This window comes from Pteropus medius, unplaced genomic scaffold, assembly GCF_902729225.1.
Source record: "Pteropus medius unplaced genomic scaffold, Ma_sr-lr_union100, whole genome shotgun sequence".
NCBI classification, from domain to species: domain Eukaryota; kingdom Metazoa; phylum Chordata; class Mammalia; order Chiroptera; family Pteropodidae; genus Pteropus; species Pteropus medius.
In genome coordinates, this window is record NW_024342257.1 from 2705377 (window position 1) to 2729990 (window position 24614).

General features: G+C 34.7%; 1 protein-coding gene across 10 annotated transcripts in view; it reads right to left on the reverse strand.

Annotated features, from left to right (window-relative positions):
- DIAPH2 (diaphanous related formin 2) overlaps positions 1–24614 on the reverse strand; it is a 939022-nt gene that overhangs the window by 279813 nt on the left and 634595 nt on the right. For 2 of the 10 annotated variants that reach the window (XM_039859121.1, XM_039859114.1), the window contains exon 27: positions 15131–15276. The exons of 4 other annotated variants lie outside the window; for them this stretch is intronic. In XM_039859121.1, the coding sequence (XP_039715055.1) occupies positions 15146–15276 (131 nt within the window). In that variant the 3' untranslated portion in view covers positions 15131–15145. Of the gene's footprint in view, positions 1–8099; positions 8123–12403; positions 13840–15127; positions 15277–15324; positions 15354–24614 lie in introns of those variants that run through there. 4 more of the 10 variants (XM_039859106.1, XM_039859179.1, XM_039859157.1 and 1 more) reach the window with 4 other exon arrangements.

Consider the following 24614-nt stretch of genomic DNA (forward strand, 5'->3'; position numbering starts at 1 on the left):
CCCTGGAGATCTAATTTAATATACCCATGCTGGTTCCCAGATCTTACTTGTTACCTTTGGATGATGCTAGAGAGCCAACAAATCATTTTGAAAACTGGTAAATAAGGGAAAAGAATCAAGCATTTTTCCTCCTCTCTGTATATAAAATATACCTCAATGTAACCAAAAGACTTATTAGGGGACATTTCTCTTTATAGAACTATTCCAAATATATATATATATATATATATATATATATATATATATATATATATATATATAATTTATATATATGTATATATATGTGTGTGTGTGTAAATATATATATATTTACACACATATACACACACACACAATTTTATATATATATATACTTTTTTCTTTTTAGAAAAAAAAATATATATATTTTTTAGAAAAGAGGGAATGATAGGATACTACTCTTCTGAATTAATGGATCTAGGCAATGATCATCAGTGGTTGCTAATATAATAAGAATCAACCAGCCATTGTGTGCTCCATTATTAAATAACACATCAACAACTATCGGGATGTCTTGACAAAAATATCAAATTGTGAATTTGATCTAGCTTCTATATCTAAGTTTATAGATGGGATAGAAGGATAGGCAAAGATATACGTAAATGAAATCATTGGGATGCAATAAGCAAAATACTAATCTTATCATCCAAATGACCTGGTTGCTTCAATAATACCAACAGAAAATTATAATTAGAAAGAGAGATGACCCCTGAATTATCCCCACTCCTTGAAATTCATGCTCTGGTATAATTCTCTCCCACATTGTTTCTATCTTGGTTTGTGTGACCAATAGAATATGCCAGAAGTGTTGTTATGTCATTTCTAAGGCTAGGACATAGAAAGTACTGTGGCTGCTTCTTTGCGCTCTCTCCTAGGTCACTCACTCTTGGGGGAGCTAGCTGCCATGTTATGAAGGGACTCAAAAAGCCCTACAGAGAGGCCCACATTGTGAAGAAGTGAACTTGGAAGCAGATTTTCCATGCTCAGTCAAGCCCACAGACAATCTCAGCCCTGGCTAACATCCTGAGTGCCTCTTCATGAGAGACAATGTGACAGAATCACTCAGCTAAGCTGCTTGCAAATTCCTGACACACAGAAACTTTGAGACAATAAACCCTTATAATTTTAACTCACTAAGCTTTGAGGGTAATTTGTTATATAGCAATTGATAACTAATACAAGAGGGATCTCCTAAGAGGACAATAATAATAATTAGGCCTTATTTAGTTCCTGATTCAAATTGGGGAGGAAAAAATAAGTAGTAGACAAGGAAATGTGAACACTGGATATTTGATATTAAGGGACATTAAAAAAAATAAGGTACAATAGTATTACTCGGTTTTGTTAAAAACAATCCTTATGTTTTGTGGATACATATAGAAATATTTATAGGTTAAAAAATGTAATGTCTAGAATTTACTTGAAAATATCCACAGGTGGGAGTATAGAGAGAACAAGATTGAACAGGAATTGATCATTGTTGAAGTTCGGTTGGGTTCATTATATTAGCATTCTGTTTTGTATATATTTGAAGATTTCAAAATAGATTAAAGGAAAAAAAAAGGACAGACTGACCATCAAGGCCCTTCATCAGATGAAGCAATTCCAGCTAAACTACCCAATTAGGAGAGGCGAGTTCCCAGTAGCCATAAAAGGTCCATCTGTGGGTGCCAGTGCATGCACATTCATACATTGTACATACCGATATATACAAATCTTTGTGGCAAGGCCATGTCATTTCTCCCCAGCTACGTAGAGAATAATAGCTTGGGGATTTTTTTTGTTTATTTATCATTTAGTTTATTTATCATTGAGGTACACTTTTAAAGTACAAGGAGGACCTGAGCATTTCCGTAGAAAAAAAAAAAAAGAAATCAATTTAAAGCAAGACATTAAGAAGAAAAGAAACGGGATAATTGATGAAGCATGATTCTGAAGGAGGTAAGAGGAGTGACATGAGGAACACAAGGTGAGCCTCAGGAAGAGATACTGAGGGAAATTAAGGGAACTTGGGAGATAAGGTCATTTACTGACATTGATGGGTATGAGTTTCAGTTTGAGGGACTGAAGACAGTAGAACAAATCTGGAATAACCACCATGGCATGTGATTCAGTGAACAATGAATAAGGAGATTGCTAAGCAGAAATGAAGACTCAACTAATGCTACAAGCATACTTCATACATAAAAGATTAAGATAATATTTGAGGTTCTTCCACAAGGGCAATGAATTCATTTTTAGTATTTATTTTGTTTTGTTGTTATTGTTTGATTTTTATTTTTAAGAGGAGAGGATTGAGTAGCAACTGTGCTTCGATTGTAACACAACTAACAGGGAGATATGATTCTAAATACTATATTCTTTATGTTGTATACTTTTTCTCAGGAAAGTTTCCAAATAGCTTTAATAATTTATGATTTGATTTTAATACTTTGTAATAGTATGGAAATATGTAACTATTTTTTTTCTTACTTTATGAAAGTCTGAAAAAGCAAGGGTCAACCAACAACAGCAACACCAAACAGTAAAAACCTCACATTGGAGAGAAGAAGATATATTTTAATATCTAATTGGGCCATTTACAAAAGAATAAAGACGATCACAAACATTTGTTTCCATGGCCATCTGAAAATCATGCCTCAATAAATAACTATGGCCACTTAGGAGGGGAAGCTTAGATATAATAACATTGCATAATTTAATAGGACAAATAGCTTTAGAGCAATTTCATTTTAAAGTGGAAAAACATAAAATGAGATCTCAGCTATCCAGAAACGTCAGAGAATGAGTTGATCTGGATAGCTGAGAGTTTATAAATTATAAATAGCAACACTTTTTAAATTTTATCTATTTTGTACAGAAATGTTTTGAAGATGTGTTGTTCACTTTGCTGCCTTCACAAAGAAAATCTGCCGAAAATATATCTTTGCTGATTCACATAATTATCAGGGGCATTAAATACTGTGCTGTGCTTTAAATCCAGTAAGGTGCTCAGGGCATACTTGAGGTGTACCTATTTGTTTCTTCTATAAATAGACCAGAACTACTATTTAAAGTTCTTTCTCATCTTAAAAATTTGTTTAAAATTTTATTTATTCTGATGATATAATCAGCATGTGGTCATGAAAGAACATTAAGCAGGAAGAAAATAAAAATCACTCATAATACCATGATATAGCCACAAAGACTGTTACTATTTTGAAGTTTTTCATTATGATTTTTTAAGCAATTATATACATATATTTTACTTAGCCAAAATCAAATGCAACCATTTGTATCTTGTGCTTTTGCTTTGTAAAACTGTTACCTGCTTTGATAATTAGTTCATCTCCTCCACTGGCATCAGCATATTAGCTATCATTTCTTATTGATGCCAGTGGGTCCTAATATATCTGCCCTCTCCCAGTACTACTACCCTGTTTACCATTTGCTGCAGCAGGGGCAGAAAACCAAATTTGATAAAACTGTGTCTAATAGAAGAGTAAATAATTTGAACGAAGGACTGAGAAGGCTCTTTTCAAATAAAAGCCCATGTGCTGTGGTTTAGAGACTTTAACATTCCTTTTGCCTACTCAGAGATGTTTTTGTTTTTGCTTACTTCCAGGCTCATGTTCACATTTCAAAGCGATAGATGGCATTTCCAGGTAGCATGAGTGCTGGAATAGCTGAATTTCAGGGAAGTCGAGGTGTTACTTGTACTGCAATGCTACTGAATACCATAAATCAGATGCATGAATCTGGCCTAGCACCTTTCCAGCACACACCCACACAGACAAGAAAAATCCCATTTAAATTCATTCTTGTTGAGTAAGCAGCAACAATCTGCATTATCTTTTGTCAGAAGAATGAATAGCTTACAAATCTGGGTTGCCACACCACTATATATTTGTTTTGATGTTAACCTTTAACTATATTGTATTACACTAGGTGAAAGTGTATGTAATTAACATTTTTGTCGGTCAAAAATTGACAATTTCATACGGCTCAACATAATAGTTAATTTCACATGTCTCTTTTCCACAGTAAATAGTAAATACTTTTTTGGGAAGGTCTACCTTTGTGCCCTCAGAGTCTGGCTATAATAAATACTGAAAATAGTTGTTTAAAGAATGTGAAAAATTATCTATCATCCATCTATCTATCTATCTATCTATCATCTTATTTATCTATCTATCTATCAATCTATCATCTATCCATCCATCCATTCATCCATCTACCTATCTAAAATCGGCAATTACATATTTTATGATCTGACCCAGGTAAACAATGCTTTGGACCTGGTAAGTAATAAAGAATTCTTAGTTCACTTCATTTACTTTCTTTTCTTTTTTGGACAATGTAGTTGATCAACTTTATTCCCCCTTCTAATCACTTATTCTTGTCTATTGCCTGGAGCTGTTCTTCTCATAAACCTTTCCCCCACCCCAGCTTTTTTGAGATACAATTGACCTATAACACGGTGTAAGTTTGAGTGTACACGATGATTTGATATACATATATATTGTGAAATGACTCATCACCTGACATAGCTACGTTTTGGGGAGTATGCGAGAACATTTAAGATTTACTCTCTTAGCAACTTTCAAGTATTCAATACAGTATTGTTAACTATAGCCATCATGCTGTACATTAGATCCTCAGAACTTATTCATTTTCTAACTAAAAGTTTTTACTTTTTGACCAATATCATCTCATTTCCCCCATTCCCAGGCCCTGGCAACCACCAATCTATTCTTTCTTTCTATGAGTTTGGCTTTTTAATATTCCCCATATAAGTGAGATCATATAGTATTTGTCTTTCTCTGACTTATTTTACTTAGTATAATGCCCTCCATTTGATCTGTAGTATTATTCAAGTTCACTAATTCCTTATTGATTTTCTGTCTGGATGATTTATCCAACGTTGAAAGTGGAGTATTGTAGTCCTCTATTATTACTGTATTGCTGTCTACTACTCCCTTTAGTTCTGTTAATATTTGCTTTAAATATTTAGGTGCTCCAATGTTGGATACATATATATTTATAATCGTTATATCCTCTTGACAAATTGACCCTTTTATCACTCTATAGTGACCTTTATCTCTTGTGACTGATTTTGACTGAAAGTCTATTTTATCTCATATAAGTATAGTTACTCCTGCTCTCTTTTGGTTACCATTTGCATGGAATACCTTTTTCCATTTCCTTCACTTTCAGCCTATGTGTGTCCTTAAAGCTAAAGTGAGTCCCTCATAGACAGCATATTGTTGGATCTTTTTTATCCATTCAGCCACTCTGTGTCTTTTGACTAGAGTATTTAATCCATTTATGTTTAAAGTAATTATTGATAGGTTAACTGTTTGAGGTGTTAACTGTTTTCTGACTCTTTTTAGTTCCTTTCTTCCTATCTTGCCGTCTTCCTTTATAATTTTTTTGTAGTAGTATGCTTTAATTACTTTCTTTTTATCTTTTGTGTATCTATTATAGGCTTTTTCTCTATGGTCAGCATGAGGTTTACACAAAACATCTTATAGATATAACAGTCTATTTTAAATTGATGACAACTTATCTCTAATTGCATACAAAAGCATTACACTTTGATTTCTACTACCTCCACATTTTATGCTATTGATTTTATTCTTTACATCTTTTTACATTGTACATTCATTAACAAATTATCGTAGCTATATTTTTAATACTACTGTCTTCTAACTTTTATACTCGAGATAAAAGTGATTTATGCACTGCCATTACAGTAATAGGGTATGGTGAATTTGAATATATATTTACCTTTACCAATGAGTTTTATATTTCTATATTTTGTCTATTGTTATCTTGTGTCCTTTCGTTTCAACTTGAAAAACACCCTTTAGTATTTCTTGTAAGGCAGGTCTAGTGAAGATGAACTCCTGTAGCTTTTGTTTTTCTGGGAATATCTTCCTCTTTCCATTTCTGAAGGACAATTTTGCAAAGTGTAGTATTCTTGGTTGGCAGTTTGCTGTTGTTGTTGTTGTTGTTGTTGTTGTTTTAATTTCTTTCAACACTTTAAATATATCATCCCATTTCCTTTTGGTCTGCAAAATTTCTGCCAAGAAATACACTGATAGTCCTATGGGGGTTCTCTTATATATGATGAGTCACTTTTCCCTTGCTGCATTCAAAATTCTGTCTTTGACTTTTAATATTTTGATTATAATATGTCTCGGGGTAATCTTCTTTGGATGATCTTGTCTGTAGTCCTTTGAGCTTAATGTACCTGGATATCTACATCGCTCCCAATATTTGGGAATTTTTCAGCTATTGCTTCTTTAAATAAGCTCTCTGCCTCTTTCTCCTCCTTCTGGAACCCCCATGTTGCAAATGTTCTCACACTTGATAGTGTCCCAAAATTCATGTAGGCTTTCTTTGGCATTTTTCATTCTTTTTTTTTTTTTTTTAATTTTTGTCCCTCTGGCTAATTTCAAATGGTCTGTCTTCAAAATTGTTGATTCTTTCTTCTGTATGACTGAGTACACTGCTGAAAAGCTCTATTGAATTTTTCAGTTCTGTCACTGTATTCTTCAGCTCCAGGATTTCTGTTTGGTTCTTTTTTGTTTTCTACTTCTTTACTGAACTTCTCATTTTGTTCATGCATTGTTTGACTGATTTGTTTAATTGTTTATCTGTGTCCACTTACATTTCATTATGTTTCTTTAAGATGATTATTTTGAATTCTTTGTCAAGCGATTCACAGATCTCTATTTCTTTGAGGTCAGTTACTGGAACTTTAATTAGTTTCATTTGGTAGTGTCACATTTGTCTGATTCTTCATGATTCATGTAGCCTTGCATTGGTGTCTGTGCATTTGAAGGGACAAACACCTTTCCCAATCTCTACAGACTGATTTCAACAAATAAATACCTTCTCCTGTCAGTTTTCCAGGTTGCCAAAATTACCTCCAAAATTTCAGTCATGCTCTGTTGGAGGCAGGTCACAGGCTGATGCTGGGTCTGCAATTGGCAGGCTTGTTACTAGTGTCATGGCAGGTGTGGATCTTGTCTGGTCCCTGGGTGGATGGGATAACCTCTAGTACCCTGTTCAGTAGGGTGGTGCTGGATAAGAGTCTGCTTAAGGATCCACAGTTGGGTCCTCAGATAAAGGGTTTGTTACCAGGGTGTGTGGATGGGTATGACTCCCACCAGGTCCCTGGGAGGGCTTCTGTCAGGTCACGAGATAGGTCCCTGGGCAGGCAGGACTGGCCATGGTACATAGTCAAGAGTGGGTAGAACCAAGTCCTAGGACTGCTTCAGGATCCACTGACAGGATTGAGGTCTGCAGAACTGAGTCTGGAGGGAGGCATGGATGAGCTTGTCTCCCACTAGGTCCCTGGACAGGCTGGACTGCTCCCTGGTCCCAGTTGGTGGGTGGTGGGGGAGAGGCTAGAGCTGGGTACAGGTGATTTCAGGATCTCCAGAGATGAAGATGAGAGTGATTCTTTCTGGGTTCATTGACTGGCAAGACTGGTTGTGAACTACAGCTAGGAGGAGCTAGAGTACATTTGCAGAGCCATTTCACAATCTACCGTCAAACTGAGCTTGGTTGTCTTACCTCCAGGGGCTGCAGGACCATACTTGAGAGGGACTGAAGCCAGTTCACAAGCCATTCAGGGTCCACGGCCAGGACTGAGCTCTGAGGACCCATTACCTGAGGCATGGGTGGGTATGACTCCTCCTGAATCCCTTGGTATACAGCACTGGTGGCAGGACCCAAGCTAAAAGGGCTGTAGCTGAATCCTCTAGGATACTGAGTTGTTCCTGAGTCTATAGATGGGACCACAGTCAGTCAGCCGGACACCTAGGTGCAAGCCTGTCTTCTCAGAAAAGCTTTCCATAATTTTGGATTCAACTGGGATTTCACAATCTCCAACATGGATCTCAAAGCTCCCACAAAGGCACTTCTATTTGTGTATGGCCGCCAAATTATTGTTGCTGAGGGGAGCTACAAGCAGGGGACCTCCTGTTCCATCACCTTGCTGATATCACTTCCATACATTTACTTTCTGAATCCCTTTTAGGATGAAGTTGTGCTGATTTATAAGTATATGTACTATCTGTAGAAAATGTTTACTCCAGCATTATTTATATGACTGAAAAATAAAAACGACTTCAATGTCCAATTTAAGGAATCAAATAGGTGAATTATCATACATCCATATAATATAATAATATGCAACCATTAAAAAGGTGCATTATAAAGAGATTTATTAATATATGAAAATGCTTACAAAGTTAAGTGAAAAAGTAAAGCATAACTGTATATAAAATATAATATAAATAATGTAAAATATGAATAGAAATACAAGATAGAAGGAAATAAACCAAAATGTTAATAGTGATTGCTTCTGGATATTGAGACTGTAGATGATATTTTTCTTTGTCTTTATATATTATGTTTCCAAATTTTCTACAAAAAGCATATATTGTATTTTATAATGTAAAACATTTTAATAGAGAAAAAATGTATGATAACATTTGAAATTTAGTCAAGGAAAGAGGAAAAGCAAAAGGGAAATATAGTACATTTAAAAAATACATTTATTGAGACGGTTTATTCATTCATTCAATAAATCTTCGTTGAGGGCATACTATGTGCCAGGAACATAAACAATCTTAGTCAACACTTTTCATGGGTGACTCAGAGGACTTCGAAATTCCATTTCCGTTGTGTTTTGTGTTTAATCTTTTAGAAAATGGAACCAAACCATATTATTTTAGTCAGATAATTCTGGAATACTGGCAAGGGGGCACTGAGCAATTTGTAATCCTATAAGTGATGTCCTCTTTCATGTGGTATACTTCCTTTTCACAGTTATATTCTTTACCATCACAATCAAATATAGTAAGAGAACAAGAACCTCTAGCATTTGAGAATAAAAATCCACCCATAGTCATTTCTCTGGATGGCCAAATACTGAATGACTTCAGCAGGAAATTCTAGTATAACTTTTAGAACATGCTGAATTTTTTATTTGAAGACAACCCCTAGATGCTGATAGCTTCTGTTCATCGGTTTCATGAAAGCAAGTGGAAAGCTAAAATATTAATATTACGTTTCTGCTTCTGACAGAGCTATGATAGCTATAGCTCCTTTGATCATGAGACTTAAATATACATTTGGCTCCAGTAATGGACACAAATCAGAATAATAACATAAAAGTCTTTATGGAGATACTATTATAAGTATGAACAAGTTGTATTTCTTTGGTGCATATCTGACTATATGGTTTTCTTTTCTTAAAAAACAGATATTACTTCTACAGTCCACTTATAACTAAAATGTTTGAATCTTCAATCTATCAAAGCAACAGAATTGGTGCCATATATTTAAACATTTTTCCTACTTTAAAAAAATAATCAGGAAAAAAAAATTACTATTTTAACTCTTGGAGTTGCTTGTCCTTGATCCAAAATAATTTTTCTTTCCAAAATTTTACTGCACTAGAACAGCTTAGTCAAGAAAATAAAACATTTTCAATATTATAGATATAGCCACAAAAAAAGTAAGTCTAAGGTTGAACTATGAAGGCCAGGGTATAAGCAATATTTTCATTGTTAATTTATGATAGAAGTGTTAGGTTTCATTACAATTATTTAGAACCTGGAGTATAGGAAGATGGATACTTTAAAATAAGAAAATATCAGACTTACTATATATTGAAAGAGTCTGATAAGCAATATAACTGAAAGTTCAATAAAATATATTTACTGCTATTAAATACCTCATAAATTCTGGCTTACATTTTAATTGTTCATTACCTTAATCAATTATGGCTATAAATTAAACCAATAACATTTTATCTATTTTCATAATAACGACCAAACAATCATAATAAAACTTATCTGTCATCACATATTCTTAACCATTGAATTGCTCATCAAATTTTACCAAAAAGTCTCAGTTTCTGGGATAAATATTGGAAGATCTCTGCACCCAAAACAATGCTTCTCCTTTTAATATAATAAGCATTTCATAACTGAGAGCCACATTTCCTCACAGCCCTGAATGATTCAAGAAGAGGCAGGTAATGTAGGTACAAATTGAATTACCCAGAGCCTTTTCAGCTACTATAAAATTTTTGGATTTTCCTAGAAGTAATGGGAAACCAAAATAAATGGCACTGATTTAATGTAGTAAAAATAATCTTTAAACACTTTAAAGCTTTGTTCAAGTTTTAAATAAATATACTTTTAAAATTACAAAAAATTTCACTATCTCATTTTATCTTCGCAGTCACTGTAGGAAACAAGCAAGGTATCCTCATTTGTGATTAACTTATTGATTCGCTTACTGAAGTATAAAAAGTATGCTTACTGAAGTATAAAGAGTCCCCAAGTTTCAATGTCAATACTTTTTCTTTTTGAGGGATGAGGTGGATTAGCAATGGTAAATTGTCAGAGAGATTCTCACTATTTTTAAATTACAAAATTTCTCTTCTTCCTTCAAAGAAAAATAAAAGTAGATCATTGTATAGGAGACTTATCCTGTGACTTAAGGCTCTCACTGCAAATGGGCAGTATATCTTAATGAATGATGCAAATCACATTAATATTCTGTACTATCACAAAAAAGCATAGCATGGAGATACGTTAATAAAAGATAGAGGCTGTAATTATAGCACTTGAGTATATTTTGAGACATAAGAGCTCGCGATGGAAAAAGAAGAGGGACAGTGCAGTTGAACAGATCAGGGGAGAAGTTGGTGGGAGGCGTGGGCTGCAGATGAAAAAGTCTCAGACGTAAAACAGCCCAAGATGAGAGTTGGAAAAAAACGCTAAAAGGGCATCTAGTTCTTACCAGTCACCAAAGGGGCTACATACGTTATATAGGTATACACACAACATAGCTCATTTTACCAAGTCAGATTTTCAGACAGGCTTTCATAATTAAAATCCATCTTCTCTCACCCCACATACTTTAAAAAGAAATTAAGCAGCTTACAATTTTAAAGCCATTTTTTCAAGGGTGTTGGAGGTTAAAACTATACTTTCATGGTACATGCAGATGCCCCTTTGATTCGAACCATTGTACAAACTGAACAATATAACATGATTTTATAACATCTTTGAGGATTTTTACCTCTTGATACTGATGTGCGACTTCTATTAACATTAAGGCACAGATTTATAGGTGCTCACCAATGTATGTATATGTCTGAATTTTATTGAAATAAAAGGGTCCTATAACCACTATTTATTTTCAGGCAATGGCAAATTTGAAGAATAGCATAAAAATCTTTTTTTTTAAGCCTAATGTTTATTTACAGCCCTTCATCTAGATGTCACTCAAGAAACTTGAACTTACACAATACATAACAATCACTTGATCCACTAGAAAAAAAATAAATAAATAAAAGGCAGCTGCTTTGTAGGCTTAACAGTGCTACATAATGCCAAGGATAGAACATCATAAATAGCTTAGCCAATTGAAACTGCATAAGCAAATTTAGTAAGTAGAATGTAAGACCCAGAGCATCATTCAACATCAAGCATTTTCACAAGCAATGGTGAGAGTTGCTAACCCCTCAAATAATGGGTCCTTCTAAAGGGCACCACAGGGGTGGGAGACTCATTCAGATATTGGTCCCGCCATCCTTTGTTCCCTTGACTATAGCTCTGCTCCTTCCTTGTCATTTGAGTGGGGATTTAGTCAGATGAAATCCTCTAGGATTATAATAGGAATTGTTTTGTTAAAAGCCTGGTAACCAATTGAAAATACTACCTTCTCCCATTCCTCCCCAACAATCTTCCTTTTGAATGACCATCAATTGTTTCACAAGATAAAATATATTTATATTGTGTAAAGCTGTTTACTTGCTAGTTAGCCAGGGAATATTATTTAGTTTTATTACTTTAATGACAAAAATCATAAAATAAAATGCATATGCAATAAAAACAGATTATGCAACTAATACCTGTTTTCAAATTGCCTTGGGACGGTTTATGGAGCGGTTTGGCCTAAAGCAATAACTAAAACCAGATTTGAACGCCATTATAAATAGGCATAGGCTTTCTTTACATAACCCATATTTATATTTATCAATAAAAGCTGAGACTCAAAGCTTTCAGTAATAACTGTGGAGAAAGCAGGGCAAATTTATTATTTGTGATCCTGTCTTTATCTTTCCCTATTACATCTGGGACAACTCTGTAGTACTTAGGTGATATGACTAAATCTTATTAGTGGAGGGCCCTTCTATTTTAAGCATAAATCTGGCATTTAAAAATCCCATAGTAAAAAAATTAACATAGAAAATGTCAGGAAATGAAGCAAATTAAAAGATACTGTCAACAGCATGCAGTACTGTCAAAGGACTAATAACCCCACTTAAAGAGTATCAGGAATGGGTAGTAGATTTTTGAAAAGTAGATACCAAGGCAAGAGGAACATTTAATGTCAAAGCATAAAATATATTTAGAACGCAATAGCCATGATATTAAGCCATCAGTCCTTTGATTATTAATTTGTAATTTGTACAGGTGACACCAATGGGTACAAAAAGCAATAAAAATCTATGAGGTTTTCAAATTACCAGCTTGCATCAGTATCAGTCACAACCAGTGCTAGCATGTGAGTAAGATTCATTTCCAACTTACAGTATTGATGTGTTTCAAAATGAGCTTATTTAGGAAAATACAAACTACAAAATTGTTAATATACAGAGTCTTTTCAAAGCAGGCTTATTTTTTATTCTAAAACTTAATTTTCCCTTCCAGTTTAAGGGCAGGTAGTGAGTAATATAAATTACTTATGTGAATTGTTTTAATTATCCTAAGAAAAATCATAAATGTGAGAATAAAGAAATTTTTAACTTCGTTAGTAAGAAAAACATTTATACTGTAACAAAATATTAATCCCTCTGTTCTTCTGATGCAGAATTTTGACATTACTAAAAGAGTTAGAAAGAGAGAACACTTTGGAGTACACATTGAGTTTCTCACTTTAATAATGAAGATGTGGTTCTGTGTAATCTAAAATTAATTTAAAGCCAGCAAAAAGAAGTAATATTCTACTACTTCTGTTTTGTTCTCCTCTATTCAAATTTAACAAGTGGTAGCAGCTTTCAGGATAGCATGCACAAAAGATTCAAATTAGATGTCAAAGTTGAATAAGTCAAGCTTGCCTTCTATTATTTGAATGGGATTTAACTTATTTGCTTGATAACCTTTTTTTTTTTTTAGAGAATTAGTTTTTTTCTCAATAAAACTTAAGAGCGTTGCAAAGGCAGTGGCCATTTCATAAACAGTGGGATATTCAAGTTGAAACAAATAAAGTGTCAAGTGGATGGAAAAGAAAAATGAAAGAATCACATAAAAGAAATGCTTTGGAGGGAGGGAGCTTAACGAAGCAAACCTCAGCAAAGTCCTCTCCTTCTCTGCCCCAAATGCAAGTTAAAAAGACCTTTTCATTTGGCAACAATGACCGAAACACCACAGAAAATGTACCAGTGGCTTGTTTTCCTTTTAGCTGCATTATTGACATTTTATGGCCTGTGAAGATGTTCCCTGTATCACACACACAGGTAACACACTGTGTGTCTTCTCTAAAGAGCACATCACTGTGACTGTATTCATAGAATCCTTGCTTTGGGTTGTTTTTCTAATAGGAAAGATTGAATTGTAAACATTCATTTATACTCTCTTGCTCAGTCCCCATTATTCCTACAAGCTACATCATCAACTGATGTGAAATAAGTTGACAAAGAAACAACATGCTCTAAATACATGACTGAAGCATTCACATCATTTAGAAGGTGAAAATCCCAGGAACAAAGGAGCTTGAGTCTATCTTAAAGCAGGAACTTCCCTGCAGAGAGAAACAGGAAGAAATGAAGGCACGTAATACCATTGCAGTTGCGATATTTCTGAAGTAGGACACTTAAAAAAGGGCACAAGCTATTCATGTTTCTAGAAGCATTACGTTTAATTCCTCTGCGAAAGATTTAGCAGCTTAGTGGAAAGCAGCATGCGCACGCGCGCGCACGCATGCACGTACGCACGCACACACAACAAAACAAAACAAAACAAAACAAAACAAAACAAAACTCCAACCACGAAATAAGAGTCAGCACTGCAAGGAAATTTGCTTAAACTAATATTAGAAAGAAAGTATTTCAGAAACGGTAGCCTCTAATAATCTCATACCCTAAGGCTAGAATAAAAGGTCACTGCTAATTGGTACAACAGCAGCTTTGGGCATACAGTTAGGAAGTGAAATTCTGTGATGAATTCTATCTAACCACTACCCTTTCCTTTTTAGTTGCAATTATACCAGGACATGTATCACATGTTGCAGAGCCCAGAAAAGAAGTCAAAAGAAGCCATAATTCAAAATTAAGCTTCTTTTCCATTTAAAAAAAAATTGCCACATTTAACTTTTATAGCTAAATCAACTAGGAGAACAAAATCTATTTGATTGTCGAGAAATGAAATTAAGTAGTAGTTTAAAAAGTGATGCGTAATGCATAATGAAAATGTTTTTGCATGATTTGATAAAAAAAATCATAGTCAATAAAAGATGTTACTTTCAGAGGGTTATTCTTCAGTTAAGGTAAACATATAAGAACACATACTACAAAGTCTCACTTTTACTGGTGTTAGCCTTCAAGTTTAAAAAAAAAATGTTCATGAACAGAGGTGAATGTTTTTAAAATATTAGAAAAACTTAATATATCAATTAGACTATAAGAAAGATGCTTTTAAATTTTTGTTTGTTTGTTTCATATGCCTTGGTAATGAAGAACACTCCTGTGACCTGTTCTCCTAAGACCTGATATTTCATTTGAATAAATTTAGAGAGACAAAAATTTAAAAACACTAAATCTGCAAATCTACTTTACTTATTAAATCCTCAACTTTTTTCTTTTCTTTAAACATGTTCATACCTGACAAGCTGTAAATAACTGTTCATTGTGGTTTGAGGAACTTTTATGAAAAGGTATTTTCCTCTTTAAGGTTTTTTTTTTTTAAGAGTATACTATTTTTTAAGAATATACTACTTGAGAGAAAAAAAACCTCATCATGTAGACATTTCACAAGTGTCTATACTAACTGATGAAATAATTTATATACTATACAAAAAGTTTATCACCTACTTGTTGCTTTACTCACTATCAGGAGCACTTATAAATTCCAGCAGTGATAACACCATAATTCCAAAAGAGCTGAGAGCCAAGAGTCCATCCAGGACCTTTTTGCTGTCCCTTTGAAATTTCCTTCATTGCCCCCTTTCCTGCCACCAAGCCTAGAACAATTTTGCATAAAGTGAGAAAGGCTTTATTTGGAGCAGTAAGTAGTGTCTTGTTTTTCAGTTTTTTTTTCCTAAAAAGAGATAGAACACCGAGACTTAGGAGAAGTAAAACAGACTTCAAACAATGTTGACATAATTGTACTTCCCCATTTTTCTACCAGTTTTTCTTTCCCACAGCTATTGTGAGGAATATCAGATTGGGGCAATAGAGGTAAGAAACTGTGTTGTGAGGGAAATAAACAGATTAAGCAGGATTTTTCTTAAGCAGCAGAAGGGAATTGAGGAAAGTAGTGTACAAAGGGTCCCAGAACCACAAAGCACGGTAAGCATAAAAAAAGTTAAAAAATTGGAAGCATCAAGATAATATATAATGCACAGAATTTGTGTGGACAGCATTCAACTTAATCATAATCCTTTTTCAATGCTTTGCATCTTTCTCTGACAGGAAGTTTCAGTTCTAAATGAACCATGCAAACTGATCGATACTATTTATAGCAACCGAAAAAAGTATTCAAATAGCTAGATGTGATATTTTTCTTTTCATTTATCCTTCCCAATCTGATCCCAACCTGAATTCAACATTTAAAACAGCCTCTAATAACTTCCTAGAAACTCATTATGTTGGAACTTCATTTCTAAATCTATTTTCTACTTTGAACCATTACCCCAGTCACTAAAGATGGTCATCCTCTTGGTGCCTTCATGCTGTCGGGTTTTTAGGACTATTAACAAAAGTTGTTTTAATGTTCTTTAGAGGTACACAAAAGTTTATTTAAATTTGAACTGTAGAGTGAAACCTACATAACTAGAAAAGTTTTTTTTAATCCTTTTATCTTTTCAAATCAAGGTTTGATTCCAATTATCTGTTGAAATGACAAAATGAAATCCACAAATATCTATAAAGCACAGTCATCTCTCATTATCTCTGTTACTTAAAGTAATACTGATATAAACAACTGAGATGATATCATAAATATAACTCAAGTAGATGCCAGAATATTCATACAAAGTCATACTGCTTATCCCTCCTGATGCAAACTTCTCTTGATAAGTTAGCTCCAAATATTCAAAGATAATCAGTTTAATAGGAAATAAGATATACCTGTATACTTTGTATTAATGGCTGTAAGGCTGCTAAAATTCTAACAGGTATTATAACTGGGCACTAAAGATGAATCCATGCACAATATTAACCTTCCAACAACAGTATGAAAATCATATCCTTGTTTTTGTGTTTTTTTCATTTCTTTGTGTCCAGGATATACATAGACTTTCTGAAACCACTGCAGAGTTGTGAATAATGTATGAAATAAAAAAAAAAAAAATTCCTGTTCATTGCCCAGGAAGAACTGTATTGCTTGCAGTATAGTACATCTATTCAAGACAAACAATAGAACAGGCCAATAAATCCAGAAATCTCAAGCTAAAACCTTCCCAAGTGGAAAGGGAAAATATCATGGATTCTAGAAGTCCCTCAAACAAATAGTTCAAATCCTTAGAATACCCCTCTGTACTAGATAGAAGCCCTTAAATTTCAGAAAGATCTGTTCTCCTGAGTAAATCTGTGAGAAAGCTTGAAAAGTAATTAATTACTTAATATTATTCTAAAGAGATCCACTGAATTCCTGTCTACTTCCCCTGTCTTACAGAGCATATTTGCAAAGACTGATGAGAAGATACGTAAAACTTCAACAACAGGATGTTACTATAACTCTCTTTTTCCTGTATTTTCTCTAGTAGCATTTAGGAATGTTCCCCTCTAAATAAGAGGAGTAGAACAAATTGCAATTTGAGTTAAGAATGCAAAAGAGGTGGCAGTCAAATCAAGCACAGTGGATGTAAGAATAAGAGTAATGGCATATATAATTATATTTTGTTTTTTATATAAACTCAACATTTTTCTTCATTTGTTAAACCTAAACATTACTGAGTAGAGAGGTCATGTGAAGGTAACATACATAGGACATTCGAGTTTGCCCATAGAATAAATTCAGCTTTAATGGAATTCCATTTATGGTGACATAGAAGGAAATTTCTATTTCCTTCATCCCCTAAATTTCAACCTTGAGAGATAGCTTTAGGTAAAATATATTGAAAAGGCTTTCATGTAGATTCAAATTTTTGATAATTGAAAAGTATTCAACAAGCAGTTATCAAGAGCATATACTATATTATACTGAGTTAAATGCTTGCTGCTAAAAATAAATCACAATCTTTTAATAGTGAAAGAGTAATAAGCCTTGTAGTATTTTAACACTTTGTATTATCTACGTCTTTAAGAGACGTGACACAGACCATAACCTTAAAAGACTTCCAGGAATAGGTGAAGCACTGTATTAGGTTCAAGGTATCTGGGCTCATGTTTTTGCAAATGCAAAAAATCCCAAAGAATAATACAAGATCTTGAATCTCAAAAAAGGGTACTGTGGAGCTTAAGATGCCCACTGCCCTCTTCTTTCCTTCCTTCACCTTCCACTCCTCTCATTTTAATGGACACAAGGAAAGGAATGACCAGAGGTAACATTCAAATCGTAATACACAGGAGAGGTGTGTCTACAGGTTTCACGAAAATTAGGAGATAGGTAGGGAATATATTCATTTTCATGTGAAGCTAGCTGCCTTTGGCCACTGGGGCAGCAGATGGAATTGGACTGAAGAGGAAGCAGAATTTATAATTTCTTATCCCATTTCAGGAAAATACTCAATAATTACAACTGACTTCATATGAGAGAAATAAGCCCATAATCACAACCATCAATTAGAAAAATTATTTCCCTTTAGTTTTGAAAGCAATTAGTTTTCAAGAAAATGTAAGGTACTTATGACAGTCTGATAAATGCCTTGTTGGTTAATGTAGTTACAAATGCACAGTGTCTACTCATATTAGAGTAGTATCATGTACCTGACATATAGGGACCCAACCATTTATTCTTGAATTGAAGTTTTGTAAATAAGCAGGTAGCTGTGAGCTTAGCTATCAAAATTAGCGTGTTTGTGAATGTTTGACATGGAATTAAAACTACCAAGAGAAATTTATTACTGCTTAATAATTGCTTGTCCTAACTTATCCCATATTCCAATATCTAAAGGAAGCCTGCTAAATTCATATTCTTATAAAAAATCAACTGAAATCGACCTTATCTCCTACTGGCTTGCAGCGATCACAAATGAAGAAATGTGCAGCAGAGCTGATTATATTGTGTAGGAGAACAGACAAGCAAAAGTGATAGAAATTTCTATAGAGAACATCATCAGTGCTTGCTTAGAACAACTTTGCATATAAATAGGGCATAAATGGTCTGTGTGCAATTTGTTCTCTAGTTGTCAAAAAGTAATCAAGGACAGACTACATAGCAATCTTCTGTTTCTAGCTTCCCTAATGCAAACCCAGATCTTATTAATTAATACTTGTATGTGTTTGTTCCCAAAGTAAAATTCACTTTCTATAAATAAAAAAAAAATTATGTAACTAATATAGGTACACACTTCATCATAAGATTCACATGAAGTGATTTTTTAAAAAGACACTAAATTAAGCAGTCTTAAAAATTAACAGCATTTTAGAAAACAATACAATCTAGCTTATACCTCAGTCTCACTCTCCTCTAATACATTCTCCTAAAACTGTTTTTTCTAAGGTCACCAATGAGTTTTTAATAGTTAAATCCAATAGATCCTTCCAAATCCTTATTTTATTGGTCCTCTCAGCTACATCTGATGCTATTCAGCACCATCTTTTCAAAAAGCTCTATTCTTTTGGCCTCTGTGATACAATACTAGCTTTCCCCCCCCCACACACACACATCCATAATTAACCCCTTCATGCTCTCCTTCATGTGCTCCAGTTTCCACACTAGTCTCATAAATTGGTGGTTCTCAACTTTTGTGGCACATTAAAATAGCCTGAATAATTTTAAAAAATATGATTGCCTAGGCTCTGACTCTATAGATTTGGATTTTATTGGTTCAGAGAAGAACCAGACACAGGTATTTCTTAGAAGCACCTCAGAGTGATCCCAGTGTGTAGGTAGGGCTGAGAACCAGTGCCACAAACATCTGTTTTCCGCAGAAAACATGGTAGTTTTCCCCACCATGCTACTCATTTTTCCCAGATTGTCTTACTTTTGTATTTTTTACTGTCCTCTGAATGTTGATCAATTCTCTAAGATTCCAAGTATAACCGTCTAGTTACTGCCCAGAGGTAACCAAGCTAACTAACCTACTGAGGACACTAAGTGGCTGCTGGCCTAAGGAGTATCTGATTTGCTTCTTCTTCACCACCATCTCTCCTCCTATCAAGAGAGTCACACATATACTATGACCCACCCACCTCTGACTTTCACCATTTGCGAACCAGTTAATTCTAAAGTTGACAAAAGATTTTCTCAAGATGGCCCCATCCTTTTTGTCTCCTTCACCAACTCTCCCACAGCTTCTACCCAGTTAACTAAAGCATATTCTTCTTCCACTCCCAGTCTATTCTTTATGAGCCACGAATGTCCTTCATTTTAACCTATGAGACTAGAATTCTAAATTACATGGCTATGAATCACATATCATATTATAGATGAAAAAGTGCTTTGTTAACTGTAAAGCACTAGCATGCTAAAGTGTTTTAACTATATCACACAGTATATACTTAATACATACCATTGAATCAAGAAGGGGAAAGCCATATATTTAGAAGTAAAACTAGGCATAATAATTTATGAATGGCAACTCCATTCAAGACACACAAAAGTGTCTAAAGTTACCTGTCAGAATCTGGAAGAAATACAATTGATCTTTTCATTCTCTAACTACATTTCTTTCTTTCAAGCCCTAGCATGTAGGTACAAAAGATATTTTTCATTTTTTAATCCATTAGAACCTGGTTCTTAGCCCCCACAGTTCTACTGAAACTGCTCAGGGAAAGGCCAACTGTTACCTGCTAGTTGACAAACCCACCCATTCATCTATTTTCAGTCGCCTTCTACTTAACTTTCTGCAGGATATGAATGAATCTATCGACTTTCTGCATTCTGAAATCTTCTCTACCCTCAGTCTTCCAGGTATCACTTTGGCTACTTCTTCTCTCCTTCTAACCATTTCCTCCCCCCGCCCCTGGTTTCCTTTGTTGATTCCTCTATTTGCCTCTTAAATATTAGAATTCACAAACACACTAATCTTGGCCTTCTTTACCTCTCATTGGACATACTAGTCTTGGGTGATCCCAAGGTTTCTATATGGAGATGTCCCCAAATCTGTTTCCTCAAGCCTCTTGTGTGTGTGTGTGTGTGTGTGTGTGTGTAATTACGTAATCCTTTACTTAAAAACCCCTCTCAGCTCTTTGTTGTTGCAACAAACTTGGCATCATTGCCAATGTGCCTTCATGTATCTCCACTGCACATGTTGGCCATTTCCTTTATCTGAAATGCCTATTCCTCCAGATAAAACTTCTAGTCATCCTTCAAAACACAGCTCAATGTCATTTTCATCATGCAATCTTTCTTGAATTCTCTATGCAGTTAGTTGCTCTTTTAGCATGTTCTGCATACCTATATCATAGCATTTATACTGTGTATATATCTATCTTCTCCATGAAACTCTGAGTTCTTGATGGCAAGATCCATGCTTTATTCATCTTTGCACTCCAGGGCCCTAGCACTGTTGCCTGGCCCCTAGTATTTGAGCAATATTTGAACAAATGCCTTGTTTTTGTTTATTTGCTTGCATTAACCATTTTTACTAGATCTTAATTGTATATTAAAATATAACAAATGTACTACAGACAAAATGTGGTTTAGCAAAGTTGTCTAAGATTCTAACACTTACAAAATAGAGACTGAGGAGTCTCACGGGAAAGAACTATACTGAGGTAGAAAAAAGTAACAACTTGGAATGAATGACCAGATTAAACTAGCAATAATAAAACAAAAACAAACACAAAACCCCAACAGGCCTTGGTCTTCAAAAAAGGAGGATAATACTAAGTAGTACATAGGATCTGTCATGCACTTGTCTTTGGGCCTTGTTGTATGAGGTCAAATCCTATGGAGGTTAAGAGGGCTATTAAAACTGAAGGCTGTTTCTCTAAAGATGTCTGTAAGGCTTTGAGCACAGGTAGTACTGCTTGGTACACTGGAGTAGTGCCACAGTAAAGGAAGAGAGAGGCATTTCTTCCCACTCTGCCACTGACTGCTGTCAAACTCTGGCATCATGAAGGCATGACAGTGCCGGCTATAGCAAACAACAGCTGTGGAAATACATGGTGTTATAGGTGAAAGTTGAGGAACAGTGGCGGGTGACTGTATTTGTGAAATGCCCCCTGAAAACTTCTAGAAATGTTTCAGAGATCCCTTTTAGGCAGCTGAGGTCTTGAATGTATACATGGAGAGTAGAGTCGGGAAAATCTGGGTTTTGTTATTTATGTGAGGTAGAGAGGCCTAGGAAAATGTGGGTTTGTTTTACCGTAAAAATATTTTCCCTAATACTTAGAGTTTTTCCTCCTCTGTTGACTATCATTGTTTCTTGTCCCCTATCTATTCTCAAATGGTAAATTATACCTTCTCATTTATACTGTTATCTTGTCAATCCGTAAAACTAGGATCACATGTCTCCTGAGTTTCTTCTGTTTTTTTCAAATTTAGTTTTCTCAGTTGCCCTGTGTAGTTCTAAAACCAAATTACATTTATTCTGTTTCCTGGTTTCATTTCTTTATAATGCTTCTCTTGTGTGCTTTTTTAATGTGTAGAACTATATATCAAAATCTAGTCATAGCCAAAATAGCTAAGTTAGATATCTATTGCTGAGAAGCCTGTTTATATGTATTTATAGTGGGCAAAGAATGAAGACGTCAAGTTAGTTAAAGGAAGGGAAGCAAGTGCTAAGTATCTATAGCTATTCAGTAATAAAACAGGTGTGGCATTGTGTATTTATACTTAAGTGTGCTTTTCACGCTTGCGAGGTTTTTCTCTATGTGTGTTTGCTTTTTCCCCCTCTAAAGCTTACCTTTGCTCTTATAATGGCTAAATCAGGAATACAGATGGACAATTCTTTACAAAGTGCATTGTAAACATATGGAACTTATTACTTTAAGTGCTAACAAAGGCTGTAACAAGGAGGATTCAGAAAGATTTAGCAAAATTCATAGATGATAGATCCATACTAGGTTATTAAGGAAAACTGAGATGGTCCTTTTACCCACCAAGCTCTAGAAAGCATAGTCCATATTCTAGCAAAGGTTCTCAAGAAGTGAGGGGATGTGGGGTTACTCTGACTCCTGTGCTGCATGAGCACACAATTCCTGTCTCATTATGAGAAATATGAGATTGTGCTGCATGGCTTATATTCATGTTTTCCCAAGCAGTATGTAAACTCTTTGAGGCAAATGGCCTATTTGGTTTTGTATCCTCAGTACCTAGTACATGACACTCAGGAGGTATTCAACAGATTTACTCAATTGGTGAATGAATACAATCTATCCCTATAGCTTCACTGTTTACTCATTGCTTAGTTCCTGAATTCAGCTCCCCGCTCCAGCCCAATATTGAAAAGATGCTCTTAAAAAGTCACTAGAAAGCTCCTAAATGTCAAATTGTTGGTCTTTATCCTTTTGGATTCCACTGTAGTATGTGTCACTGTCGGATATGCCCAAGTTTCTTGCCTTCTTAATACTTCCTTCTTTCTCTGCTTCTAGAACAATAGTGTCTTGATTCCCTTCCTACCTGCCCAGCTGCTCCTTGTCTACGTTCTTTGGTAGTCCTACTTTTAGCCACTAAGTGGAGGCATTTTCAAGGTCCTGGTTTTGGATCTCTCTTCTCTTAATAATCCCTCTAACAATCTCTTCCATTTCCACACTATAACCAGAAATCTCACAAACTCAACCATCTTGTGATGAAATCTACACCTATATTTCCAGGAAACTTCTGAACATTTGACCTCAACTCTCTGCTATCACTTTCAGTTTCACTTGCCCGAAACGAAAGGTATCATCTATTAGCATTGCTTTTCCTGATTTTAATAGTTTTTCTCTCAAAACCCAACTGTCCTCCCAACTAATCACACTCAAAGCCCTAAGATCATCATTGAGTCCTGGTTGCTACTCTTCCTCTAAATTATCTTCTTTGACTAAGAATATGACAGTAGAATCCTAATTCTTCACTCATACATACTTCTGTAGATTAAATGTTCTAACATGCAGCTTTGATTATGCTCCTCCACTGCCTAAAAACCTTCAATATATCCCTGTTGCCTAAAGAACTATATGCTAACATATTAGTCTCTTATTCAAGAATTAGGTGATATGGCACCAACCTACTTTTCCAGAATCATCTCCTTAGTTTTACACTTTATATAGCCTATTTTCTCACTAGCTATACTATTTGCCATTCTCCTCAAATGCTTTTATTTTCTCACCTCTGTATTTTTCGTAATGATATTTCATTCGATAAAAATGCCGACTATCTCCACCTCCAAATGCTAAAATCCATACTCATCCTTCCATGCTTTTTTTTCTATGTGATTCTTTTTCTGACATATCCAATAAGGCATGAACATTTCCCTCCTCTGAACTCATATAATATGTTATTAACACCTCTTGCATAATACCTATCATCATCTGCCTTATTCTGTAGTCTTTCTGTACTTTTTATCTTTCCTACAAGACACAAGGGTCTTATAACTAAGGAACTCTTATCTTATTACTGCATCTTCCATCTTGTCAAGCACAGTACCTTTCACAGAACAGATGTACAATAAATTTATGAATGTTTAGGGGCTCGTCTCCTAATCTCGGAGTTTGACATCAGCAAAGCTCTAATCTGGACTGATATTCAGCCAGTATAAATCTGTACAACCATAGTGGCTACTTATTGCCTGTGTACATTCTGACTAGTTGGAGCTTGTGCTATATCATTAATTAATATTTTCAATATCACTCCTGATATGATATTCTCCCTTAAAATGTCTTTTGGTGCCTCTAACAGAAACAGCACACTCAGCTGAATGGGCTGGAGGTAATATTTAGAAGCTCCTTCTGAGGTACCTAATGTAGATTACTCTTGGGGAGGAGACATAGGCTCAGCATGGAAGAACTAATTATACCATTTAACATTTTAATTTTCTAATAAAAAATATAGACTATAACCTCATTTTGTTTAAATATGGAATTGAAAACACTACAATGAGAATTGTAGAGCTCTGTATTTTATATATCATTATTTCTATCTATAAGAGATGATAATGGAGATGGCAAGCGGAGCAGTACCTCTTTGCTGTTTGTGGTTGACTCTAATTTCAGATTTTTGGCTATTTCCTCTTATTTTACTTAACCTGGAGAAAAGAGCCCTTTT